We start from the raw sequence: 21,967 nt of genomic DNA, 5'->3' as shown, positions 1-21,967 counted from the left end.
AGATTTTCTAGTTTATTTACTAATTTTTGAAGAAAGAGCTAGGCCTGCCATGGTGGTGCATACCTTTAATCCCAGCACTCAGGAGGCAGAAGCAAGACTTGAGTTCAAGAAAAGCCCAGACTACATAATGGGCCTGGACTACTCTGTGAGTACCAGGTCAGCCAAGGCTACAGAGTGGGACCTTGTCTTCAAACAAAAGGAAAAAGAAAGGGTGAGGGGGGAAAAAAACAAAACACTTCCAAGTCCAACTTCCACACAATAAAAATAAATAAGGCAGTCCCCTACACTTCCACAAAGCATCTCCCACTGCTCTGCTCACACTCAGATTATGAGTTTGGTTATCAGGTTTCTATATAACCTTGGCTCTCAGGGAGGGAGGGAGGAAGAAGAAAGGAGAGAAGGAAGGAGAGAGACAGAGAAAATCAAGGGCCATTGATTTGCTAGTGACTTGCTTCAAGACCTTTTTTCCACTTTCTAGCTATGTGATCTCCTCTCAGAACCCCAGGTTCTCCATCTATAAATGGTGAATGAAAGCAGGCTGTCTGAAGAGCAGTCAGGATTTAAAGAGCAGGAAGGTCAGGGATCGCCTGCCACACAGCACCTGGCAGATACTTAAAATGGAAAACCAACTAGAAATATCTATGCTTTTGATCCCTTAGCATTCTATCACGCCAGGACAGGTATGGTGGAGACGTCAGGACAATGGTGAGCCCCCCAGAGACAGAGCCTGTGGCAAACATTCTGAAATGACCTGTGACCACTGTAGCCTTACACTTGCTCCAGCCACCCAATGTCACTTTGAAACAAGTGTGTTTCTGAAGCGCACAGTCGCTCACCTGCTTGCACGTCCTCCGCCTGAAGGGGCCTTCGTGCTTGAGCTTATAGTGAAGGTGGAAGCCACGGAAACCGAAGTTGTGTGGCGCACGCTCGAAGGACACCTGCATGTCTGAGCCGTGCTGGGTGATGTTCAGGCTCCGAGGCTTCCAGACTGCAAGGAGGAAGGGCCTAGAGTAAGCGCCCAACAGCTGCCCCAACACCATTACAGGGTAATACTTTGAGACCAGACAGACAGCTGTACTTACAGGGCTTACAGGCCAAGTTGTCAGGTTGTAACAACAGGTCACAAGCTTTTATGTTAAAAAAAAAAAAAAAAAAAAGGCTATTTTTAGTTTTACGACAGTTTGTTTCCCTCCTATAATAACTGAACTACACACACACACACACACACACACACACACACACACACCACACACACACACACCCTGGACCTGGTGTGCCTGAGAAGGTACAAATTACATCAATTCAACAATGGGATTTTCATTATAACTGTATCTCAACAAACATTTCAAAGCTACAGCATACAAATATGACTGCAGTGAACTTCAGGCCACCCAAGCAGAAGCTGTGTAAAGTCACTGAGGTGGCAAAGCTCGTCCAATATTGTACAGCTTCAGCGCTCCAAAGGCAGTGGAACTGTCGGCGCTTACGCCACTCAGTGTGCACCACTGTGGAGAGGCCTTCGCACACGGGGGCTCTTGGTGACCACCTTATTCCAAGCTTCGCCTGCACTCTTATCCAGGCTCCTCGTGGTGGCCCTGTGAACAGCACTCAGATATTGACTGAGCTGTCATCTCTGAAAGTCACATCCCAAAGCCAGGCCCTTTGAAATGGTATTCGTCCGTTCCTAGCAACGTGACGAGAGAGGCACCTAGCCACACTACACCGCAAAGCTACAGTCTTCCGGAAGGGCACAGGTAACGTCAAGGAAATTGAGGTGGCAGCAGAGCCGCAGAGCGCTGACACGTGAATGATACCTGCATCCCAGGATACATCCCTTCTTGCACCTTATTCCAAAGCACAGCAATTCTGCTAGGAAATTTTCATCTTAAAGTACGCTGTTTTTTAAGATGAAAATTGTGGATTTTTCCACAAACACATTCTTTGCGTTTTCTCTCTGGTCACTATGCAGAAAGCAACAACAGACGTGACAACCGCATGGTCTTGACCTAATGAATCTTATTTCAACTAGGAAAACAAGACTTAGGAAATAACTTGGCCACATAGGAAACAACCTCATCGAGAACTTGACAAAAGGCAACGTGGGTGCAGGCTAGGGTTGAGACCAAATATTTCATAGAAAATGAGGAATACGACACCAGTCACGAGGACAGGTAGCTGGCCATCCACGACCAAGAACCCCAGCTGAGAAGTATGGTCAGGAGGCAGGAGGCCACCACAGAGGCTTTCACGGTGACGGGCCAGTCAGGAAGAGGGAGGAGAAGCCACGTTCAGAACAACTGGAAAGCCAGCATGGTTGGTAGCTGGTAGTGTGGGCTTCAGCGCTTCTGGGGCTCACACTCCAGCTCCCAGCACAGCCCTCTGCCCTCTCTGTGTGAGCACACACACATCTAGTAAGTTCTAGAATCAAGACTCTAGCCCTTGTCTCAGAAAACAAACAAACAAGCAAACAAAACCAATATATAAATAAACCAAAACAGAACATAAACAGTGTGTTTTTCTTTGGATTAGGATAGATCTTCTATGCTACCCTATCTACACAGAAAAAAACTAACCTAAAATTTGCAGTGATCCTCCCCACGGACCAAGATTACAAGCATGTCCTACCGTGTCTAATAACATACCGCTCTCCCCAAGGCGAAAGATTAACCTAGCATGTGCTAGGCAAGCACTCTACCACAGAACTACAGGCCAGCCTGCTGAGCTCTAATTAGTCCCTTTTATTATCTTATGTGTGGGGGTGCTTTGCCTGCATGTGTGTCTGTGCACCACTTGTATGTACGCCTGGTGTCCACAGAGGTCAGAAGGCGGCATTGGATCCCCTGGAGCTAGAGCTACCAAACCCAGATCCTCTGAAAGAACAGCCCGTGCTCTTAACTGGAGAACCAACTCTCTAACCCTTAGCCTTTGTGAGGCTGAGGCAGGAGGACTGGTGTGAGCTTTAGTCTAACCTGGGCTACCAGGATAGACTAATTCCAGGATAGCCTGGACCATGGAGAGACCTTGCCCTCGTCACCTTTTTAATGTGAATTTGTTTCTCGTCCTACTTAATTCGTATCAGTATCTGGTGTGTTTGTAATCATGTCTGTGGAGAGATCACTGAAAGCAGAAATGGCTCCTTTAGGAGGCAGGCAGGGAAGACCATACTCACCCCGGGTTCTGAAGAAGAAGGGATGGTAATTGCTTTCGTTTTTAACGGAAGGGAAAGGGACAATCTTCACAAAGTAATCCGTTTCAAATTTCATATTCAGGAAAGGCTGGGATTCCATTCCCTGAAAAGGAACAGAGGCGCGCGTGCTGTGGAGGGCTGCCCACCCCCACCTACCAGAGCCCTGTACTCCACTGTCCCGCAGACCCACCCCAGGGCCAGGCTGGTCCCAGGAGAGTGGAGAGCCGGATCTATGCGATGCACCCAGGTTGGGTTTGGATCCCCGACATCGGAGATGGGCAGTGCGGTAAGAAAGCCGCCGCGGCACATCAGCGCTGAGCCTCAGAGCTGGAGGCCAAGGGGGGTGAGCCCACTCTTCCGAGCAGGCACCTGGGCTAGCGGCTGCTTCGGTGTAACCAGAGAGGTGTTCAGCGAAGCCCCACTGAAGAGCTTTCCTGGGTGTGTGGCAGGCTCGGCTGCTGCTCCCATTCTCGCCCACCTTGGCTAGGCTGTGGACCCCATTGCCCCCGCTTCTCCAATTTCAGACTTTCAATAGGCCATTCAGACCCCGGGGACAATGGTGTCTTCAAGAGCACATTTTCTGAGTGTGACTTACAGTTTTTTTGAAGCTACTGTTGAGCTGTTTTGGGTCCTTCAGAATCAGTTGCTGGCACTGTCTTCCCTCTGATTTCAGCTCCTCCAGTATCACTCGGAATCCTTTTAGGAATTCAATGCCTAAGCAGAACAGAGGCTTTTATGAGACACAGACCTAATTACCTCTGAACACATTTTGCCTCCTCGAAGGTCACATCGTTTCCAGCTACACAGAGAAGCTAAACACCATCCTCCTCTGCCCATGAGTCCACAGAACAGCAGAATGCTCACCTTGCCTTCATTCCTATGGGACAGGTGGCGTGGTCTCCCTCACTGTTCCTGACACACTCGGCCACTTGAGAAATACCTACTGTCTCTGAACCTTCGGCTCAAACACTTAAGCTCAAGTCTACAGCGGAAGGTATGATCGCAGGCGCAGTGGGCTGGTGATAATTCCCAGGGAATGCCCCCAAACTTTGTTTTTAATCTCAAATGTAAGCTGCATACTTTGTTGATCTGTTTCACTGAGCCAGCTTCCAAAATTCCTCACAGTTTGTGTCTGCACACAAGAGGGTTCCTATGCTTCAGATGAACCATTTCAGGGGACTGCCAGTCTTGCTCTGACTGTGCCTGAAAGGCAGCCAGCCATGGGCTGCCCAGTGTGTGCTCTGCATACAGCCCTCTGCAGCCTCAAGACGCCCACAGTGCTCCCCACCCGAGGTCCCCCACTGCACATGACTACATGCTTTCAGAAGGATTAAACTCCGACGGCCACAGGAGCCGGCACTGGGGCTCTGTATCCCACAGAGACTGGAGTGGGCCAAGTGCAGCTGGAGATTCCCAAAGCTGGCCTCAACTGTCGAGAGATCGATTTCACATTCTTTCTGAACTCCAGACAAGGAGACATTTTCAACCCTTCCCCTCCCAGGACAAAAGTAATTACACAGGATGCAATTAACCAGGTGGGAAAATTATTGATGGCAAAGGTCATGGAAATCTTTTCTCTTTTGAGTAGGTCCTCCAATTCTGTGATTATTTGATGAAGAGCACATCTCATGGTGGCTAGGGCAGGAAAGCCACAATTAGAGCCTCATATTATACAAGCCGGGAGCGCTACAGTGCATGGCATTTTTTTCAGTCACAAAGCTTCCTGTGGGTTGACGGTCAGTGAATCCACAGAGATTCAGACAACATGATTTAACATCTCTACTGGACCACATACTTAGAGCTCACAGGAACTTGACTTTTGAGACTGACAAAGAAAAGACTTCTGAACAAATCTTTATTACTTAAATACTATTTGATTCATGCAATGTTTCCAGAAAGATTATGTAACAAAAGGTAGGTGGTGACTCATAGATCTAAAAGCAAGCATCTCACAATTACTTAAACACTTATCGGATCGGGTTGTCTCTCTGTCTCTCTTATATCTCTCTGCCCCCGCCCCCCGCCCCCGTTGTTTGGTTGTTTTTTGTTTTTTGAGACAGGGTTTCTCAGGGTAGCCTTGGTTGTCACAGAACTCTGTAGATGAGGCTGGCCTTGAACTCAAGAGATCTACCTGTCTCTGACTCCCAAGCACTGGGATTAAGGGATGTACCACCACTTCAGGGCTGGGCCTTATTTTTCAAAGGCCAGACTGAAAACCATAATACCAAATATGGAACTAAGGGTCGACTGAGGCAGCAAATTAAAAGTCCTATGACACATCTATCCTTAAGTCATATAAGGCCTGGACCTGACTTAAGGACTCCAGTGCTCTCCACTGGAGAAACAAACTTCGTTTTGTTCTTGCCCTCCCATGTTGGTTATTAATGCCTCCTAAGAAACATGGGAGGTAGATACTCCATCTAAAGCCAAGGAAAGGTCCCCCGAAGATCACAGGGTAAATGAGACCCTGGAAGTATCGAGCTCTCAACATTGTCCTTAACCCATGTGCTACCCTGGCTTCCAAGGGGTTAACCTGATAGAATCTACCCCACCACAGATGATTCTTTCAATTCCTACCACCAGCTTATACGTCTCGCTCTCTTCTAAAGAGGGAGCCTACAGTTTGTCAGATTAAGGCTTAGCCATTTAAGCCTTAAATGGAATGAGCACTTCTTTTATCCACAGAATACTTTTAATCTTTAAATGTTAAGGTAAAATTACCTTTGGAAAACACATAGGGTTTTGACCCAAAAGTATTTATGTGGACAGGCAAGTTGGCTCAACACCTCCTCTATCTTCCCTCTCTCTTACACTCACTACACTGTAGTTCTAAGAATTTTCTGTTCAGATTTAAAAAAAAAAAAAATTCTGGGCTTATTTTTACTTCTCCTTGACCATGTGCTGAAAAAATGTCCAAGACCAGTGCAAAGTCAGAGGGACAGAACAGGGTTGGGACCCAGGTTCTAGGAACAGCAGCAGTTTTTCTTGCAACTTTCCCTGGCCAGCAACCACAAGGCAAGGCCCCCTTCCCCTTGGCACACAGGAAAGCTAGGACTCTACCAGTTTAAATGCCTCGTATGAAAGGCCAATCCAAAACAAGCCTGGCTATACACACACAGGATCCAGCCTTTGGGAGGCTAAGACAAGAAGGATGGTGAGTTGAAGGCTAGCCCTGGCTACCTGTCTCAGAAGACAAAAGGCAGGTGCTCAGCGTGCTGATGATACACACCTCTATTCCTAGCACTTTTGAGCTGGAGACATGTAGAGACAGGAAGATCAGGGTCGGGAGGCCATCCTGAGCTACACAGTAAGCTCCAGACCAGCCAGGGACACATGAGATCCTATCCCAAAAAACAAAAATCAAATAAACAAAAAGAAATTTGCCAATCAAATTCACGTGAATGGAGTTAAAGAATCTTAGGTCATCATGGCTTGACTATCTCACCTTCCCTTAGGAATCAATTCATTCAAGAAGACAGATTCAGCCTGGCATGGTGGTACATGCCTTTAATCCCAGCACCTGGGAGGCAGAGGCACACAGATCGGAATTCGAGGCCTGGGCTACACAGAGAAACCCTGTCTTGAAAAAAAACAAAGGCAGACTCAGACAATTTGGCCAGAGATGGGGCTTGCTTGCGGGCTGGCTGGCTTGCTATTTCCCTATTTCACTGAGTTTTGTTGGTCTACAAGATCTAAAAAAATTCAGCCGGGCCCAGTGGCATACACCTGTAATCCTAGCACTCTAGCACGCAGAGGCTGGTGGATCTCTGAGTCTGAGGCCAGCCTCTGAGATCAAGGACAGTCTACAAAGTAAGTCTAGGACAGACAGGCCTACACAGAGAAACCCTGTCTCAGGGAGAAAAAAAATTCAACTTGGTCTCTAACTTCAAGAAAAAAATTACTGATCTCATGCTTTCTTATGAAAACAGGATTTTACACACATACACACACACACACACACTGACTACAGAGGCACTAACGCTGGAGGCCATAGCCAATATGCCCCTGGAGAGACCACAGGGACATCCTGTGTCGTCATCACCTCCCTACTTCTGACTAATGTGACAGACACTTAGCCTGGACCACATAGAAAGAACCTGCCTTCTAAAACTTAAACTAATCACCTGTTATCTTTTCAAACTCACAATTCCCTCAAACAAGGAAACAAAACACAGGCCCTGGCAGCACCGCTTTAAGCTGTGCGTGTGCCTGGCTCAAGGATACAACAACATACAAAGTTCCCACTCCACTCTCATCAAACCGGCTCGCCTAGAGCCCACCCCACGGCCACTCACTCTGTCAGCATCCTTTCCCACAGAGCGTATGAGTGTTACCACTTACCAAGGACTCCTGGGGACCACAGAATGGTGACTGCCACTTGGTTGTGGCAAGCATACTGGCTTATTGTGATGTTCTGGGCATCTGCAATCATGTGCTTCCCAACAGGATTCAAGTAGGTGGTACAGTCTGGAGTTGGAAAAAGCAGAGAGTGAAGTTTCTAACCTTTATTCTCAACTTCATCTTACTAGCCTATGCAGAGTATGTCTAGGAGTGCCGTTGGTATAATGTTCTTTTCAAATGTATACACCTTACCCTTGTTCATTCAAATGCTGATTTCTCCCCACACTCTCTGGCTTCAATCCAAATGTTGCATTGTGATACTCATTCTAAGCATCCTGTCTCAACTCGTGTGTAAACAGGCCAAAATAAAGCAACTAAACACAATGCTGAGCTGGGAGGCGCCAGAGGACAGGAAAGAGGGGAGGAGAGAGCGGGCAGGAAGAGTGGGAGGAGAAGGGGCAAGAGGAGAGCTAGGAGAACAGAGCTGGAGGAGAGATCTTGGAACTATGTGGAGAGATGGCCTGGACCCAAGATATCATGAAAAGCAAGTATAATGTGGGAAATCTAAATGTTAGGAAACTATGAGGGCTTGGAGGTTTAGGATGGAGTAACTATTGCCCAGCATTGTGTTCTAGGTTAATTAAATAAATCCAGTCTCTGTGTGGTGATTTGGGTATACAGCTGTTTAGGATTAACAGCAGCATTACCTGAAGATAAATCAATAGTAAATATTAATCACTAACTACAACGGAGTGCCAAATGCACTCCTATTCTAAATTGCGTCCAAAGCTCAAATAAGACACTAAAGCTGATCATGTCTTAAGACATATAATAGTTATAGAGGGATATGTCTGCAGCAACACCACCCGGTCGCCTGAACTAAACCCCTGGACGCTGCTAGGACTGTTGGCTACAGACTTTTGTGTCAGTCATTAGCTTTATTGTTGTTGTTGTTTCTTCCTTACTCCTTTGCCATCTTACCAAAATCATTAGGTATTTACATCAAGTCTACTAGTTTCCACCGTTAAGGAGTGACATGAAAGAAAACCCTGTCAAATACTTTGGAGTGTGTTTGTTTTTAGAGGAGACCAAGAGGGCAAGGTCACTAGAAAAAAGAAACTGACATTCGGGTGTGAATCCACAGGGGAGTAATCTCACAGGCAAACTGTTAAATGACTGGTGTACACAACACAAGGCCCCAGGTTTGAGTGACACCAGCTAACATTCTCAAAGACGGTTTTCTCAGAGACCCACAATTTTCATTAAATCGCCAAAGCTCCTACCTAATGGCTCAAAAGGGGGAGGAAAAATAACTTATTTGATTTTACTCTGGGGGTGCCAATGTGGCCACTGCCTTCCGTGTAAACAGCTGTGTCACCAGGCATCGCCAATCACCTTCAAAAGCTGCCCGCGGCTGAGAGGGAATCATGCTGGAACTCCAGAGAACCACACTCTGGGTTGACAGCCTTGCTGAGAGAACCGTTCAGTGGATTACACAGCAGCTATCAACTCACACTGCTTCACCTCCATTTCTTTCTCATGATTCCACAAGGGTCACCTCTTCTGTATCTACTGCAAAGGGCCTTCACATTATCAAAGGTCCAAGTCTGCCCAGGACCCCAGTAAAGTAAGGGACATTTTCCTGGGCTGAAAGATTCCCAGGTTATTTCTAAGAAGCTCAGTAAACCTGTTACATTTTTCCCTTTGTAACATGTACTAAAAACTTTTGAGAGAAGCAATTGAAAACACAAAGGAATATTAAGAACAATACAAAGATCATTCATGCTCTCACTGCACACGGTCACTAGGTTAAGACTTGAAGGGGTGCCTTGCGAGCCTCTCGGCATAATTCTTCTTTTTCTTACTGAAGTGTATTCACACACTAGCTGCACACCCAACTTTTAAAACTCCAGCCTCCACATTGCCTGTGTCCTGCTTTCTTGCCTGACCACACCAGACAAGATCCCCTTCTTAAAATTCAACCGCTATAAAAAGTCACGTCTGTATTTCAGTATTACTTAAAAGGATGTTAGCAATTCTACTAAAGTCTGTCAGGCAGTGGTGGAGCACGCCTTTAACCCCAGCATGCGCCTTTAACCCCAGCATGCAGGAGGCAGAGACAGGCAGATGTTTGAGTTCCAGCCTGGTCTACAGAGTGAGTTCCAAGAAACCCAGGGCTACAGAGAAACCCTGCCTCAAAACACAAAAACAAACCAAATAAATTCTATTTGTACTAAAGCCCGAGTCTTGGACTAGGGAGGTGGCTTAGTGGTTGGATGGCTGGCCTTAAAAGTATTTGGACTAGAAATCCAGATCCTCAGAACCTGTATTAATGCTCCATGGGCAAAGTGGGCTGTCCAGCAGTTCCAGCCTTGATGATGTAGACAGGAGTTCCCAGATCAAGCAGGCAGAGTGACCACAGCACCAAGCCGAGGGTTTGACTGAGAGATCTTATGTAATGCCAAAAATTAACCTGTAAGCCCTACTGCCTAGGGATCAGGTAACTTCCTGGAATGTCGGGAGTTGCAGTTCTTGGACTATAACAAAAACCTCAAGGGAAAGTACAATGGCCTATAGGTTTGTCTTTATAAACCCCTGTAACAGGGGCCATCCTCAGCTGGGAAATTCCAGGGAGTGGTCCTGGCTAAAGTCCGCCTCTTGTTCAGTATTTAACACTTAATAAAGCTTGCCTTAAATTTGTCCCCACATGGCGGAAATGGTTTTTCTCTGATAAATCTCAGGATTAACACTTGCTTCAATCAATAAGGTGGAATAAAAATCTAGAATGATTACAGTATCAATTTCTGGTCTCCGTGTGTACACCCTGCAACATGCACGTGCCCACCTGCATTTCCATGACTGTGGGCCCACGCACATGCAAACGTGTGTACAGGTTACACACATCAAAGTGGAAAAAGAAAAAACCGCTCTGACATGGGGGCTGCGTACAGAGGGGAACTATAGAATAGAGTGGGGTGGTCCCTTAGACTCTAGCCGCCCCTACTGTTGGCTTAAGCTCTGAGTCCAAAGTGTTCAGCCTGCAAAAATCTTAGTTTTTCCCAGTATAAAAAAAGACAAGATTGTATCACACTTGTACAGATCCAGCATCTTCATTTTATTGAGGTCTGCAAAGACATGTGAACAGTAGCTGGTCACTGGGTTTTAGCCTTCCCTGTTCCTAATGCCAAAATTGACAACAGGGGTTTCTATAAATACATGTATGCACGTAAAAAGCCTAAGAATTAAGAAAATATATTAAAACTTACTCAGGCAGACCCCTCAGAGCTCAAAGAAGAAATGTGGAATGCAGAGTCAAAAGAGGCTGAGAGACTTGTAAATCAGCTACGACTTAATGGCAAAACATTTTCTTTCTTTACTACATCAAATGACAAAAGGACAGAAAATAAGATTTTTTTTTAATTTTGGTAAGTTTGGGTGAAAACTTGGTAATTGGTTCTTAACTTTTTTTTCTTCTCATACTCTTGTATTAGGGCAGATGCTAATAAAATAATGATTACTACATTAGATGTTATACGTTATGTTTAGTGGATAAATGTCTTGTTGCACATGCTGAGCACGTGCGTGTGTGTGTGCGTGCGTATACACTGACACCAGCAACGTCCACTTGCACAGATTCATATTCCTGTTAGAAGCAGCCGCGACGTTATTAGTGCTCACGATGACTCTCCAGTCCCGGGAGCAGCTGACTGGGCAACCAGTGGGTTCATTAGAGAAGGAGACGTACCTTTTTTGTTTGTTTGTTTGTTTGTTTGTTTTGTTTTGTTTTTTAAGATTTTTTTTCCCATGTAGCCCTGTCTGTCCTGGACTCCTTCTACGGACCAGGCTGGCCTCGAGCTCACAGAGGTCCGCCCGCCTCCGCCTCCGCCTCTGCCAGTGCTGGGGCTACAGGCGTGCACCACCGCCCCTGTCAAAAAGTATCTTGTTTTGATGAGAAACATAGAGTAGTTTTTAAAATATGGCCTATATCCAATAATTAGCTGGTCTAAAGTTTTTAAATTATAGTTACAAAAAAATAATAATAATTAATAAGTAAACACCTTTCTGCCTAAATGGCATTTTGCCAAAAAGTTAACTAAGCTTCAAATATTTCAGAAGTCAGGGTGAACCATGAATTAAATTCTAACTCAATGATGAAGAACTAAGAAAAAAGTAATGTCTAAGAGAGAAGCAGCACATGGGCAAAAATTTAATCCAAAACATCAAGTCACATGCTTATAGCACTCAGAAGACTGAGGTCAAGGCCAGTCTGGGTTACATGAGACCCTGCCTCAAAAGTATAATAAAAAACAAAAAGAAAAAGATAAGTTCTACAGGCATAGCTTTCCCTCACCCCCCAAAAAAGCCACATTAAGTCACAAGACACAAAGGTTTGTTTGCAGATGAGCTCTTCAATCTAATACAATCTAATACTTTCTAACTCAAAGAGCAATTCTCTACACATGTCTTTACTTAGCAACTCTTTCATTACCATCATGGCATTTGCCCAAAACATGTACACACCACTGACATGAAGCACCTGTTTGTCATGTCTAAGTCTTTCTGGGCAACCTAAAATGCTCAAATCGGCATCTGGGCGTGTGAATTTGAAACACACATGCCTGTTCTAAAACTGTCAGACTGTATTCATGACCTCAACAACCCAAACTTGGTCAGGCCAGATTATTCCACTAATTACTCCAGAGGCTTCCGATTCACAACCTTCTTCTCTAAGAGATGAATGAGAAAGGAAGAGCCAACAACAGGCGCCAGAAGTCCTTCTTATCATGTTTGCACACAAATTAGCGCTTACATGACGAAACTGTTCATGGCTCTCCCTAACTTCCTTCTGAGGAAGGACAATAGTGGCTCAGAACAGACTGTAAGTGTTTAATCAGCGGGAAAGCAAGAAATGTTGCTGCTTGTATTCAAATACAGTTGGACCCACTTGTAACGCTGGCAGACAGTGTTTACTATGTATCTATAGCAACACAGCCACCAAGGGGAGACAATATAAGTACTACCTCATTTAAGCCTCAAAATGATGCCAAGAAAAGAGACAAAGTGTGGAGAATTAAGTCACTTGCTACACTTTGAACAGACAGGAATTGAACTTGGTACCGAGGCCACTGTGAGACACAGATCTACTTGGCTCACTCTGTGCTTGTGAGGAAAAAGTATTTTTTAGATAAAGGCCAATATTGAAAAATATTTTACGGGGTGGGGTAGTTATTCTTAGAACTTCTGGCTCTCCTTAGAAACCACATCTGGCTACACCCAGTGGGGATTCCATAAGACCATGGTGAACTGGAATTAGGAAGTCAGTGCCCCCTTCAGATCGGACAGCCTGCCACAGTCTCCACCCTTGCCTTAAGGCCTACATGGGGGTAAACCCACTCCCTTGTCCCGTAGTGGGACCTCCTCTTATTAAAGACAATGCTGTATGAATCCTGGGGGAGGGTCTTCACACACCATCACCTCCTGAAATGCACTGAATACCCTTAGACTGTTCAAGTTCCCAAACACTTCATAGGTTTAATGGAGACTACGCTGCTTTTACTGTTGACAAACCTGAACAGGTTCAGAAAATCCCTCAACCCCAGGATCTGCATTGTCCTTCACAAGGTACAAGTGTGTTTGCGAAAGGCCCTCTTCTCTGTGGTCAAGCTGGTTACTTACTGTCATATCTGAAGGTAATGTTCTGCAGCCCGCTGTTTCTGCTGGCTGGCCCCACGCCCTGTGGGAAAACGAGAGAACGTGATTCGGGGTGAAGGCAGCTTACTTTCCCAGCATAGATTCCCCACAGAATCTAAATGCACAAATCATTCCGGAGGCCCAGGGTCATGGCAGTCCTGTAGGCCACCTCCCACTCCGAGTACTGTTCCATGACCCCCTACCCACCCACCCACTCCAAACACCCTCCAGTCCAAGGGACTCCCACTAGGAATCTTGGGCACTCTTTCTCCTAAGACAACAGGAACAGACTGGTCTGTGTTTAGGGGTTAAGTAATTCATTAGCAGTAAAATTAGGATAGAGACCAGGGCTGCCAGATGGAGATCTTCCAGTTGGACCCTCTGATTAGTTATAAAACTCGCCTACCAGACAGCCTCGCCCGGAAGCTCTAGCAAGGCAAGACAGATGGGTAATTCCTCACCTCTACGAAAACCAGTTCTCATTCCAAGACTAGGAATGAAGGTGGGAATAAGCCATTACTTTTAATGAGAAAATTCTTCACTGCCTCCATATATATGCTGGAAATACACAGGGTGGGTCATAAAAGGAAAAAAAGACTTTCAAGGACCCAACTCTTAACTCTTGGTGCTGTGGCCATTAGCCGTCTGCAGCCGTAATAGTGGGGTAAAACTCCAGCAGGCCTCCCACTCTAATCACAGCCGGCAGAGCGAGCAGCAGACCCTCCCACTGACCTGCCTCTCCCTAACCCCAAAGCTGATCCTCATGAGAAAGGGCTGCTCCGGGTCAGCCAACCCACATCTGCCGACTGTTTAAAGATCTCCCTAATAATCTGCAATGCGCCACTCAGTATTAATTGTGGAATTCTCCAGAATATGTTAACTCTCAAGTGCTAAATGATGGGAAGATATTTTAACCACACAGTTCAAGTTTCCACTGAACAAGAAGGATGCTGGGAAAGCCATATGCTGGCAGCCTGGCGTTTTAATGGGCAGTTGTTACACTGAGACACAGTGTGGAGAGCACTTCTGAGGGCCCAGGGTTTCAGGCCACAAGCCCATCACTTCCATATGCTACAGGCATGTCCACGCTGCTTATCCTGAAGCCAGGCACGCCCACTGAAACCATATCCTGGGGCCTTGGAAAATCACAGCTGTGCAGAAAAAGGCAGGCAGGCACAGACAGACACAGAGACACAACAAAGTGAGGAGTAAGCAAGCAAGAACACAAAACCTAAATCAATTAGGTACCCTGGCACCCCGGAGGCTCACTTTCTTGGCTCCCCTTCTTGCTCCAGCTTCCTCCACACACCCCCCCTTTTTTTTTTGCATAGTGTGAGACTCCAGAACCTATCTCATGATATGAAACTTTAGACAGTGAAATATTAGTTAGTATCACTCCTTAGGCATCAGGTTTATACAAACAGAAGCTGCCCGACTTCCAAAAGGCAGACACCCAGTAACAACCAGGAAGACGACAATCCAATTCCCACAGCCCTTTAGGAATGTTCAAAACTGCCAACCACTCTCCCCTCCCTTACAAAGCCCCAGGGCATAAACAAATTCAACTGCCCATGCTGAGGCAAACACTGACTACTGCTGTGTCATGGGATTGACTGGTGCTCATCCTTTCACAGCGGGTAGCTGGATACAGACAAACTGCAACTCCCTGGCCCTCAAGCGCTCCCCATCCAGACGACAAAACAAAAACAAAAACATGGCTAAAGCAAAACAGCCAGCAGCAAAGAGACGCAGGACACCTCCTCAAGGCAGAATATGAATACGCACGAGTGATGGTTAGAAACAACAGGTACAGGATGTGCACAGCGCCCAAGAGAGCAGAGCCTGGTAACTGGGCTCTAATGCTGAGGAAAACAGCAGCATCTGGAGAGGAAGACTAGTCTAGTGCTGGCAACCACTGGGGTAGAGTCTCCTCAAATATCGGTTGGTTGGTTGGTTGGTTGGTTTGTTTGTTTGTTTGTTTGTTTGTTTAGAAGGTACACAGCAGTTTCCCTCTGGGAGGGGGTTTGCAGAAGACCACAGAGCCATGTAGAAGTATTTTTCCACAAGGAAAACATTCCACTTTCGAGCAGGTGTCAAGGGGCTCTAGTGACCAACTGCATTACTTGTGAATTTTGGTTTGTCTTTTCCTTTGTGACTGCTCCCCTGATCTTTTGTTTCTTCCCCTACATTTCCACTGAGGCATGTCTGTAATAAGCATTTATCTGGCACTTGCAATGGCTAATGAGCTCTGTGTGTTGTGTTGTGTTGTGCATACAAGAACCTAAATTTATCCAAGCAAGGTTTCTGATAAGTGGTGAGCTGTCCAAGGAGGCTTAGGGGAGCTGCCTTCAAGTACACTGAAGCTTGTGTGTGGTACCCACACATTACCCACTGATTATTCCAACCTGTCCTAAGCCCTCAGGGCTGGGTGTGGAGTTGCAATCCAGTCCCAGACCTTGACTCCCAAAGGGTCTCTCATAAAGGTAAGATGCACACACGTCCATTATCTACCTTCCTTCAACCCTAGTCCTTTACTGGCCCCTAACCCCTCTATACCATTCTTGTTGTGCCCTTAACTGCCTAGCTCCCTAACAAATTCCTACCCCAAGCCGCAAGCCTATAACACACTGTAGTTCCATTCAGGCAGTCCGGTATTCCCAGAATTCCCTTCTCTTAATGTTCCCCATGAATCAATCCCTTTCTGTTAGGGATTGGCCTGGTGCTATGTATTTTAATGTTAACTACTGGCCCCCAAGATCTTGTCCCTGTGCAGACATTTTTAGGGCATATTCTCACCTGTACCTGACACTCTTGTGTAAACCTTGCTCCATCTAATTAAAAGCTGATTGGTTGATTTAAAAAAAAAAAATGAAGCTTGGGATTTGGTAGAAGAAAAGAAGATGGAGTTTGGGAGTTCGAAGGCTGGGGTTGAAGGACCACAAAGAAGAGGGGAAGAAAGGATCAGGAGAAGAAAACAGACCAGTGCCATGGGTTAACATGGGAAAGACACACATGGCCAGATCAGTGTGGGTGGAGGAGGCAGAGCACATTAATAAGGATTTTGGACCATGGATGGGAGGTAACTTGAGATTGGGGCTGGGAGGTAAAGTTAGAGGGTTACTATCAGGCAAAGGCTATTTTATAAAATACAACAGGTGTCTATGTCTTTATTCGATTGATAGCAGGTTAGATAATACCTAGTAAATAATAAACATTTACTAGACCACAGCTTTTATATTTACCACAACACTTTCCATCACCCAGGTCTTACTCCCCATTACGTTGCCTGACATATCTGGTCCTTAACAGGTTATGTTCCTGACACATCAGACTGCCTGCAGACTCACTGGAGAGGAGTCTAGTCATCACAGTCTCTAAAATTCCACTAGTTTGGCACATCTGTGAACGTAAATGTGAGGTGGAGGCTTTCTTTCCACGTCCAACTGGAGCCCCTAAGCCCTGGAACTATCCAAGTCTAGCCATGAAGCTCAGAAATAGGACACCTCCCTGGGTAGCGGCTCTTATCTGTACTTTAAAGACCTTTTACTCGTGTGGGTCCTGGCATGCTCTTTTGAGTTTCTTCGAGCATGAGCGCAAATCTTCCACTGGGCTGTTGGCCTTATTCATCCCCAAAACTGTTCCAGCTGCTCCAGAGTCCACAGGAGCCACCTTGGAAACACCAGGCTAGCTCACAAAACCACGTTGTTTCCTCTTTATTTCATGACAGAAATGAAATCCTCTTGAATATGTCCATACTCAAGCTCTAGAATAGGTGACTTATTTACCCACACTGGAAGAGACTACATAATCCAAAGTTCAAAGACGCTGAAATGGGCAGAGTGTTCTGGGTAAGCCAATGTGAGGATCCTTAGAAGAAAGACCCTGAAGAGCTGCCATCATAGAAATGGAGATGTGATGGTAGAGGGAAGGGGGAGGGAGACTTGGCTGACTGGAGAATGATTCACATTCACATATTTGACTTGAAGATGGAAGCGGAAAGAGCTACTGAGCCAAAGAGTGTGTGTAGCCCCTACAAGTTGGGCCAGGCAAGGGATGGATTCTCCCCATCCAGCATCCAGAAAAAGCCAGAGCTGCCAACACTGAATTCAGTAGCTTGACTCATTTACTACAAGAATTTTGTGTTATCTTGTGCCATGAAGTTCAAGGTAATTTTTAGAATACCAAGTAGAAGCTGTCTACATGCTGAATGGAGGAGGGGGAAGAAAAGGAAAGGAGAAAGAAAGAAAGAAGGACATGACTGTTTATAGGGATGGTGGAAGAGAAAAATTTATTGTAGATATGAGGGAGAGCAAAAGTCAGAGGTAGGGACATCTAGGAGAGTCCTGAGCCAGGCTTTATGAGGAGAGGAGCGAGGGAAGCCAGGAGAGTAAAGGGTGGACAGACAAAAGACCAACATGGCTGAATTATACGGAAAGGACAGCAGGGGAAGGGCGAGCTCAGGGTAGGGGCAGGGTACACCAGCCTCTAGGCAGGTATACCTTGTAACAGGGACTGAAGGACTCTGGGAGAACTTGGCGGCCAGGTCCACTTTGATGTGTTAAATACGAACCTTAGTTAGCCTTTAGTCCTGGGTTTGAGACCTAACACGTGAATGTTCTAACCACAGAACAGATGAACTGAATCTCAATGTAGCACACACAGCACGTGCCAGCGTGGTATGGCCTCTCCTCCTGCACCCACAACTAATCACTGTCACCTGTCACCTGTCTTCATGGGGAACGTTGATCCCTCACAGCCGGGCCTTGGGATTCTGCCATCTCAGAGATGAGCTTCTGTGGGTCTGCCTGGGCTCATCTGGAGTTAAGAGGAGGGAGCTTAGGCTTATCAGATGTGACTTGGAGTCACTGCCCTGTCACTGCGTGACCTTAGGCAGCTTTCTGAACTTCCCTTAACTACAGACCCAAAGAACAAGGGTCCTTGAAAGGACTAGTGCAGGACTCATGAGGCGACAGATACCAAGTGTTCAGTATTGCATCCGACATAAAACTCAGAAATGCCCATCAACGGCAGGGACCTGAGCTGCAGACAGGTGCTGAGAGATGTATGAGGAGACAGGAAAGCAGAGGCTGCTCTTAAAACTCTCATCTTCCTGCCTGGGCACAGCCTCTTTGTGCTGGGATTACAATGTGGGGCTGGGATAGACGGGTTTTTAAAAAGAAAAGGGGGAGGGGCATCTCAGTTCTTTCGTAAGAATGCCCTTGAATTTCCACTCCAGGTCTGTACTGTGTCACCTGTTGTTCGCTGTCACCAGCTTTCTCAAGGCTTCTTAGCTGACTTGAATGGGAGCATTCTTGGCCTTTTTTGTCTTGGCTGGCCTGGAACTTGCTGCAGAGAGATCCATCTGCCCTCTGCCTTTGCTGAGATTAAGGGTGTACATCACCATGCCCAGTCAAGCTTTTTTTTTTTTTTTTTTTTTTTTTTTTTGAGACAGGGTCCCTTATCCCAGGCAGACCTCAAACTTTACTCAGTGCGAGATGACTCAGGGCTAATCCTCTTGCCCCTTGCTGCTGAGTGCTCAACACCCAGTACTCTATAGCTGAGCTACACTGCAAGTCCCCTGAATGTAATTCTGTTTAGGCCTCACCATGTGGCCTGCTTTCTTTCGAAAGGAGGGGGATGTCATATTTACAGTACAACCCTCCTTAAATATGCTCTAAATGGCAGTTAAGCCATCAGAGATGGACCCAAAATTCTGCCCTGGGACATTAGTCTTCAGGTAGGTCTGAACACTGTGACAACCTCTGGAAACTGACCATGGCAGGACCTTGAGTGGGAGGTATTCTACCTTACAGCTACCATTCTGTATTCAAGCTTTTGCTTCTTGACATATGGTTAGACCATGGTGCAGTAGAGGATTTTTGCATCTTACGTTTTGTTCCTTTTTTAGGGCAGTACAGAGTTAGCTCCCTGCCTCTTCCTGCCTGCATAAATGTTTTCTCCATCAAGTTCTCATTTGCTGCTTCCGCCCTGATTATACTTTAGTGCCCCAACCAAAGGAAATTTTCACAGCGGAGCTCCAGGCACTGGGGCCTGGCTTCTTAGCTAGCTCCCTTTGGAACAAATTAAAAGCTACCGTTAGTGCAGCAAGTAGGGGAGGTTAATTAACTAAGAATGTAGCACCCTGAGGCCACAGCATTGGCATTTATAGGTTTTGAATAACAGGCAACAAACAAGTACCCTTAATTCTCAGCTCATTAAATATCAAAATGGTGTAGTGGCTAAAAGCTCAGGACTGTTTCCTAGAGACCTGTTTTCAAAGCTGTTGACCAGCTCTGTGAGTAGTCCATAAATCACCGTGGAACACCAAGTAAGGTTTGTGTATGTTTTTTTTGGCCTCGTCATGCATTTATTTATTTAGGTAGAAAACATATCTACCAAGGGCCGCCTGTGTGTCAAGCCCAGGAATGAGATAGGGTTTTGGGGGGGTTGGGGATTTAGCTCAGTGGTAGAGTGCTTGCCTAGCAAGCGCAAGGCCCTGAGTTCGGTCCTCAGCTCTGTAAAGGAAAAAAAAAAAGAGAGAGAAAGAGAGAGATTTTGTATTTGCTTTTTCCTAGAGGAAGAATATGCTGATCTCTGCTCCTCCTTTCCACTCCAATTTTTGCATTTTTCAGAGATGGAGCTCCCATTGCAAGTATCAGCAGAACATATTTCTTTACTTATTGGTCAGCATCTTCCGCCACCTTGCCCTGACATGCCACCTCTGTGATCCTACTCTAGTTGGAGCCCAGGAAAACACAGGCACACCTAGCAACTACTGAAAACTAAAGCCAACTCCATTTTACTGTCCACAGCATTATCTCCACCTTGACTTTCCAGGGTGACAATGAGAGCAAAAGATGGCAGGAAACTGTGAGGCCAGAAATGGGACAAATAGACAACACCAACAAATGCGGGCGGGGCGAGGGTCATGCAGAGAGTGGCTTATGTGGCTGTACTAGTTCAAATGGTTTTATAAACAAAGACAGATCCAACTCACTTCAGTGCAAACCTTTAACAACAAGAAAGAGAGAAAGGAAGGAAGGAAGTGCCCCGTCCCACGGGGCTTCAACGGGGTTCCTAAGGGAGGAGAGTGGAAGGAATGGGGGGGGGGGAACATGAGACACAGGAATGAAAGCCAAGTCTGTTTGTCTGATCAAGGCTTCCATTTATTAGAAATTTTTACCCAACTTATATAGGGAGAAGGCAGAAAAAGGGGGAAGGTTAATCTACTGTTGCAGAAAATAGGAAGAGTGCTTTCATGGGTTAAATATTGTACCTGCAAGATACCATAAGGATGGTTTCTAAAGATATCTTACGGATGCTCTAACAAAGGATGTCCTCACAATCCATCACCCATGATTTAGGGTCTAGATAACTCTTTCACTACATAGCTTTAGGTCTCCACTAAATGACCTTTGCTCTCTACTTGGCTTTGGCTTCAGTAACTACCTTTGTCTCCACTAGATAGCTTTGACTTTGGCTTCCATAGATACCTTTGTCTTCAGTAGATAGCTTTGGCTCGAAGGAAGGAAGGAAGGAAGGAAGGAAGGAAGGAAGGGAGGGAGGGAGGGAGGGAGGGAGGGAGGGAGGGAGGGAGGAAGAAAGAAAGAAAGAAAGAAAGAAAGAAAGAAAGAAAGAAAGAAAGAAAGAAAGAAAGAACGAACTAGCTAAGGCAGAGAAGCCCCAGGTGATGTAAGCTAAGGAGAATGCTGGTGAGAACAAAACACAAGGAAAATGAATCAGAAAGCCAGCCCACGCCTGGATCTGCTCAAGACACATTCTCCCCACATTCCTGAGCGCTATTCTCTCACCCTGCATAGATCCAACGGCTTCAGAAGGATGCCAGCAGTCTGGCTTGGGAGGTAAGGTCTTGGATGTCCAGCAAGGAGCTCATGAGCTCTGAGAGAGAAAACCTCGGGGTTTCCACTAGCAATTACTTCATCAGGCCCCCAAAGGCCTGAAGATCTTAAGCTAATTAAAGATATTTGCTTGGGGAGGTAGGAAATCACTAGCCCAAAGCATGGTCTGTGCACCAGACCAAAGCCGTAATCATGATTCATCTCTGACGTGCTGCTAATCAGAACACACGTGTTCCTAATTTCACGCTCACCAAAGGAAAGCCGAAGGAACAATTATTTCTGAGCTCCAGCATGGAACTGACACATGCCAGTTACTATGTGTCCCTCTTATCAAACTCAAGTCTCTCATTTTCATCCAGATTCCACATCACTATCCCCACCCTGCACCCACCCTTCCACCACTCTATTAGATGAAGATAAAGTTTACACAAGCTGACTCTCAGTTATCTCATATCTAAGTAATGGGAGACCCAATGAGATTTATGTTTCAAAATTCTTTACTTGCTTCAAGATTTTGTCTTGCTTTGATGTTGAAATATACTTGTATAGTTAAAGCAGAGATAAATACATACATGCATGCATACGCACACACTTCACAGAAAGAGACACTCACACACATAAGCCAGCTTTCTTCTGTGCTTAAAAACAGAATGCAAGGCCAGCGTGATAGTTCATGTCTATAATCTCAGTTCTTGGGAGCCTGAGGTGGACTGCTATGAATTCAAGGCCAGCCTAAGACAAACAGTGAGTTCCAAGCCAGTCACAGCTGCAAAGAAGATCCTACTTCAGATAAACACACACACACACACACACACACACACACACACACACACACACACAAATGTTAATAAAAAAGTAAAAACAAAGGCCTACAAAGATGACTCAGTGG

General features: G+C 45.9%; 1 protein-coding gene across 1 annotated transcript in view; it reads right to left on the bottom strand.

Annotated features, from left to right (window-relative positions):
- The window catches only part of Il17rd (interleukin 17 receptor D), a 62,511-nt gene that overhangs the window by 8,169 nt on the left and 32,375 nt on the right, over positions 1-21,967 (bottom strand). The window contains exons 2-7 of the mRNA XM_055612410.1: positions 13,205-13,262; positions 7,529-7,654; positions 3,783-3,901; positions 3,170-3,290; positions 1,083-1,127; positions 837-988 (exon numbers count right to left, since the gene is read on the bottom strand). Of these exons, the coding sequence (XP_055468385.1) occupies positions 837-988; positions 1,083-1,127; positions 3,170-3,290; positions 3,783-3,901; positions 7,529-7,654; positions 13,205-13,262 (621 nt within the window). The remainder of the gene's footprint in view (positions 1-836; positions 989-1,082; positions 1,128-3,169; positions 3,291-3,782; positions 3,902-7,528; positions 7,655-13,204; positions 13,263-21,967) is intronic.

The sequence above is a fragment of the Psammomys obesus genome, unplaced genomic scaffold (genome assembly GCF_907164565.1).
Source record: "Psammomys obesus unplaced genomic scaffold, mPsaObe1.curated_primary_1811, whole genome shotgun sequence".
NCBI classification, from domain to species: Eukaryota; Metazoa; Chordata; class Mammalia; order Rodentia; family Muridae; genus Psammomys; species Psammomys obesus.
Note: the sequence above shows the minus strand (reverse complement) of the source record. Positions and strands in the feature narration are given on the sequence as shown.